General features: G+C 28.5%; 1 protein-coding gene and 1 non-coding gene across 2 annotated transcripts in view; one reads left to right on the forward strand and one right to left on the reverse strand.

Moving 5' to 3' along the window:
- Positions 1-524: 524 nt before the first annotated feature.
- The window catches only part of LOC140991200 (uncharacterized), an 83,624-nt gene continuing 77,838 nt past the window's right edge, over positions 525-6,310 (forward strand). Inside the window, exons 1-7 of the mRNA XM_073461151.1 lie at positions 525-636; positions 1,111-1,365; positions 1,459-2,417; positions 2,592-2,705; positions 2,868-2,960; positions 3,408-3,667; positions 4,238-4,291. Of these exons, the coding sequence (XP_073317252.1) occupies positions 525-636; positions 1,111-1,365; positions 1,459-2,417; positions 2,592-2,705; positions 2,868-2,960; positions 3,408-3,667; positions 4,238-4,291 (1,847 nt within the window). The remainder of the gene's footprint in view (positions 637-1,110; positions 1,366-1,458; positions 2,418-2,591; positions 2,706-2,867; positions 2,961-3,407; positions 3,668-4,237; positions 4,292-6,310) is intronic.
- On the reverse strand, positions 950-1,060 carry LOC140956425 (small nucleolar RNA R71). Its single transcript, XR_012171464.1, has one exon. It is a non-coding gene; the product is annotated as a small nucleolar RNA R71 (small nucleolar RNA).

Below are 6,310 nucleotides of genomic sequence, written 5' to 3' on the forward strand. Positions count from 1 at the left end.
AGTTATATATTTATATAGTTATATATATAATAATAGGTACCATATATAAAATATCGGTGAATTCGGTATTTTCTATAGTGGGAACTATATTATATTAGGTGTCTGTTTAAATATTTAATTTTCTTAGAACCATTATTTGTGATGGTTTCATTTGTTTTACTTTTAGTTAAACAATATTGCATAAACCAAGAATAAATCCTCGAGCCTTGACAAAAATTTATAATTGGTAAACTTCGTTCTTGCATTTGGTAATCTATAAATTAATAAATTTAAACTTAAAATAACCTCTCTGTGGATCGATCTCGTATTTATGAAATATATTATTTGCAGACAACCTACACTTGGGTGAATTATAATTTAAGTAGTAGCAAGTTTTTGGCGCCGTTGTCGGGGAGGTATAAATTAAGTTTATATTTGTTAATTATGTTTTATTTATAAGTATTGTGTTGTATTTTTTTTTGTATGAGTATTTGGAGTCGAAAAAAAATGGTAGACTTATTCGAGTATCTGAAAATAATTTAAACATGGATGATAATTCAAATAATCAAGATAATGATAACAATAATAATAATAATTATAATCAAGAACTTGATCAATTAAGAACACTTAGGCATCATATGAACCCTATTAGAACTAGTGCCCCATCTTGTTTAGTTTTTCCTCCTGGTGCATCTAATTTCAACTTTAAACCTCAAATTATTCAACTTTTACCAAATTTTCATGGCTTAGATTCTGAAAATCCATATTTACATCTAAGAGAATTTGAGCAAGTTTGTACCACTTATAATGATCAAAATTGTAGCATGGATATAGTTCGATTAAAGCTTTTCCCTTTTTCTTTAAAAGATAAAGCTAAAACATGGCTACAAAATTTGAGATCAAGTTCAATAAGATCATGGGAAGAAATGCAACAACAATTTCTCAAAAAGTTTTTTCCTTCCCATAGAACAAACTCTTTTAAAAGACAAATTACTACTTTTTCTCAAAAACAAGGAGAAACATTTTATCAATGTTGGGATAGATATAAAGAATTACTTAATACATGCCCACATCATGGTTTTGAAACATGGAGAATAGTTTCTCACTTTTATGAAGGTCTAATACCTAAAGATAGGCAAATGATAGAATTCATGTGTAATGGAACTTTTGAAGATAAAAACCCAAATGAAGCTATGGAGTATTTGGATTCATTAGCAGAAAATGCTCAAAATTGGGATAATATAGGCACAATAGAACCACCAACAACTAAAATCAATAATTCAACAAATGGGGGTGGTATCTATAATCTTAAAGATGATATAGATATTCAAGCTAAACTTGCATCTTTAGCAAGAAAAATTGAGTCATTAGAAATGAAAAAGAGTGGTCAATTAAAAAGTATTCAAGAAATTGTTTGTCATATATGTGATACACATGATCATGCTACAAAAGATTGTCCAACATTACCTTCATTTAAAGAATGTCTCCATGAACAAGCAAATTATGTTAACAATTATAAAAAACCAATACTAGATCCTTTTTCAACATCATATAATCCTGGATGGAAAAATCATCCTAATTTTAGTTGGAGGAATGATAATAATGCACAACCCTCACAACAATATTTTCAAAATAACCAAAATCATCAAGGTTATATTCCTTATGTTACACCTCCAAGAAAAAACTTTGAAGATGTAATTCATGCATTTATCCAAAAGCAAGAATCTATCAATATTCAAAACAGTCAATCTATGACTGATTTGAAAGAAACTCTTGCAAAATTTGCATCTGCACTTAATATTCATGAAAAAGGAAAATTTCCATCTCAACCTCAACCTAATCCTAAAAATCAAAATCAAGAATTAAAAAATGAAAAAATTGATCAAATAAAATCTGTTATTACCCTTAGAAGTGGTAAAATAGTTAATGATCCATATAGTAATGAAAACAAGGATCATTTAAAATCAAAGAGTAAGGATGATAATCCTGATACTTTTGAGAATGATGATACCTTAAATTCTAAAAATAATATGTTGAATGATAAATCATCTGAAATAGTAAATGAATCAAATAAACCTCCACCATTTCCTCATGCATTAACAAATCATAAAAAACAAAAAAATGATTCTGATATCTATGAAGTTTTTAAACAAGTAAAGATAAATATTCCATTATTAGATGCTATTAAACAAGTACCTTCATATGCAAAATTTTTAAAAGACTTATGTACTGTGAAGAGAAAATTGCATGTGAAGAAGAAAGCATTCTTGGCTGAACAAGTAAGTTCTATTCTTCAAAATAATTCTAGTTTAAAATATAAAGATCCTGGTTGTCCAACAATTTCATGTATTATTGGAGAAAATAAAATTAAAAAAGCTTTGTTAGATTTGGGAGCAAGTGTGAATTTACTTCCTTATTCAGTTTATGAAAAACTTAATTTAGGAGAATTAAAACCCACTTCTGTTACTCTCTTACTGGCGGATAGGTCAATCAAAATACCTAGAGGTATTGTAGAAGATGTGTTGGTTCAAGTTGATAAATTCATATATCCTGTAGATTTTATTGTTTTGGATACACAACCAATAGAAGTACATAATGAAATTCCAGTAATATTGGGACGACCATTTCTAGCAACTTCAAATGCTTTAATTAATTGTCGAAATGGAATAATGAAATTGTCTTTTGGAAATATGACTCTAGAACTTAATGTGTTCAATTTATGTAAACAACCAAGTATTAATGAAAATGAATATGATAATGAAATTGAAACAATTATGGAAGAAAATATACAAGAAGAAAACTTAAATCAACAATCTGAAGTTTTTTCAATGGAAAATTTTGAGTCTGAAAATAATTTTAAAGAAGATGATAATACAAAACTTGAATTAAAAGTTTTACCATTCGAATTGAAATATGTATTTCTTGGGGAAAATAAAACATTTCCTGTTGTAATTTCTTCCACTCTTCTACCAAATCAAGAAGAAGATTTAATTAAATTACTTAAAAAATATAAAAATACAATTGGATGGACTTTGAAAGATATAAAAGGTATAAATCCTTTAATTTGCAAACATAAAATTCATTTGGAAGAAAACGCTAAAACATATCAACAACCACAAAGAAGGTTAAATCCACATATGAAGGAAGTTGTTAAGAATGAAATATTAAAACTATTAGACGCTGGAATTACCTATCCAATTTCAGATAGTAAATGGGTAAGTCCAACACAAGTAGTACCTAAAAAGTCAGGCATCACTGTTATAAAAAATGAAAAGGCAGAGTTATTACAAGCTAGGATTCGATCTAGTTGGCGTATGTGTATTGATTATAGAAAATTAAATGATGCAACTAGAAAAGATCATTTCCCACTACCATTTTTAGATCCAATTCTAGAAAAAGTAGCAGGAAATTCTTATGACTGTTTTATTGATGGGTATTCGGGGTATTATCAAATACCTATATCATTAGAAGATCAAGAAAAAACTACTTTCACTTGTCCTTTCGGAACTTTTGCATTTAAAAGAATGTCATTTGATTTATGTAATGCTTTGGCTACTTTTCAAAGATGCATGTTAAGTATTTTCAGTGATATGATTGAAGAATTTGTAGAAGTTTTTATGGATGATATAACTGTTTTTGAAAACTCATTTGAAAATTGTCTTAAAAACCTAGAAGAAGTATTAAAACGATGTGAAGAAAAAAATCTTGTTTTAAATTGGGAAAAATGTCATTATATGGTTAAATCTGAGATTGTGTTAGGTCATGTGATATCTGAAAAAGGAATTGAAGTTGATAAATCCAAAGTTGATGTTATTGCTAATTTAACATCACCAAAAACGGTCAAAGAAGTTCGATCATTCTTGGGTCATGCAGGTTTTTATAGAAGGTTTATAAAAAATTTCAGCATAATATCTAAACCAATTTCGAATCTTTTAACAAAAGATACACAATTTGAATGGACTCAGATGTGTGAAAATGCTTTTAAAAAAATAATTAATCTTTTAATTACATCACCTATTTTACAACCTCCAGATTGGTCTTTACCATTTGAATTAATGTGTGATGCAAGTGATTATGCTATAGGAGCTGTGTTAGGACAGAGAAAAGAAGGAAAACCGTATGCAATCTATTATGCTAGTAGAACCTTAAATAGTGCCCAAATAAATTATTCAACTACTGAAAAAGAATTACTTTCAGTAGTATTTGCATTAGATAAGTTTCGATCTTATTTAATTGGTTCTACTACTATTGTGTACACTGATCATTCTGCCGTAAAATATTTATCAAATAAACAAGATGCTAAGCCAAGATTAATACGGTGGATTTTATTGTTACAAGAATTTGATATTATAATTAAAGATAAAAAAGGAAAAGAAAATGTCGTAGCCGATCATTTATCTAGAATAATGAATGAATCATCTCATAATGAAATACCAATAAATGAAAATTTTCCAGATGATCAGTTGTTTTATGCTACTATTATGCTCTGGTTTGCTAACATTGTAAATTTTATTGTGACAAAAAAATGCCTTCTCATTGGAATTCACAGGATAAGTTCTTGATAGAAGTTAAAAAAATTTATTGGGATGATCCTTGCTTGTTTAAGTATTGTCCTGACCAAATTTTTCGACGATACATACCCGACAATGAAGTAAGTAATGTTATTAAATTTTGTCATTCTGAAGCAAGTGGAGGTCATTTTTCATCCAATAAAACAGCTACAAAAATTTTACAATGTGGATTTTATTGGCCCTCTTTATTCAAAGATACGCATTTATTTTGCAAATCTTGTGAAAACTGTCAGAAGATGGGATCAATTTCAAAACGAAACATGATGCCTTTAAATCCAATCATAATTATTGAAATATTCGATAGTTGGGGGATAGATTTTATGGGTCCATTTCCATTATCTTTTGGATATACGTATATTTTAGTCGCTATTGATTATGTTTCAAAATGGATCGAAACAATTGCATGTAGAACTAATGATCATAAAGTTGTTATAAAATTTTTAAAAGAAAATATTTTTAGCCGTTTTTGAATACCTAGAGCAATAATTAGTGATGGGGGAAGTAATTTTATAAATTAATCATTTTCTTCTTTGTTAATAAAATATGGCATTACACATAAAGTTTCTACCCCATATCATCCTCAAAGTAATGGTCAAGTTGAACTTACAAATAGAGAAATAAAACAAATTTTAGAAAAAACAGTTAATCCAAATCGAAAGATTGGTCTTTAAGATTAACTGATGCATTATGGGCATATAGAACTTCATTTAAGACATCATTAGGGATGTCACCATATAGGTTAGTTTTTGGTAAACATTGTCATTTACCGGTTGAACTTGAACATAAAGCTTATTGGGCAATTAAAGCATTTAATATTAATTTAGATGATGCATCTAAATTAAGAAAATTGCAACTAGAAGAATTAAGAAATGATGCATATGAAAATTCAAAGATTTATAAAGATAAAACTAAAGCCTTTCATGATAAAAATATTATGAGAAAGTCTTTTGAAATTGGACAAAAAGTTTTACTTTATCATTCTCGTTTGCATTTATTCTTAGGAAAACTAAGATCGAGATGGTTATGACCATTTGTAGTTAAATTTGTTTATCCTCATGGTGCTATTGATATTGAAAATCCTAAAAATAATGACATGTTTAAAGTTAATGGGCAAAGACTTAAGCCTTTTATAGAAAATGAAATTCTTAATGATGATTTTATGCCTTTATATAATCCACAATAGTTGGTTGATATTTTCATTTTGTTTTTGCAGATTCTAGATCATTTCCCGGTTAAGTGGCGGCTAACGGTACTCCGTGACTATCTAAGTCGGTTTTTTCAGTTTTCCCAAAATAATTGAAATATATAATAATAATAATAATATGGATGCTTGTATTGTGAATCTTCGTGAATATTTTGCTTGTTTACCTGATAATGCGTTGAAAAAAAATTTATAAAGCTAGATGTGAGCGACTAAGGTTGATGATGTCGTATGGCATACCGAATGATATCCGTTTGATAATTGAAGCAAAAGTCCGATTGGTTGGGGAGGCAAGTGAAATAATAATAAGACATATGCCAGGATTTGGTAAAAGCACATATCCCAAAAAGCGAAGAGCTAAACGTATAGGTGGATGTCATAAATGTGCAAGGTGGACTTGTAAAGAGAAATGCAAAAATGTTGGAATGACATCAATGAATAGAGAAGATAAAATTTTATTCATTAAGAATGGTCTGAGTAAAGAGCCTTTGGATAATTTTCTAGAGGTTCTTGATACGCATTCTAGTGGGTACGTGCAAAATGAACTTCTTAAACTATG

The sequence above is a fragment of the Primulina huaijiensis genome, chromosome 13 (genome assembly GCF_012295235.1).
Source record: "Primulina huaijiensis isolate GDHJ02 chromosome 13, ASM1229523v2, whole genome shotgun sequence".
Taxonomy (NCBI): domain Eukaryota; kingdom Viridiplantae; phylum Streptophyta; class Magnoliopsida; order Lamiales; family Gesneriaceae; genus Primulina; species Primulina huaijiensis.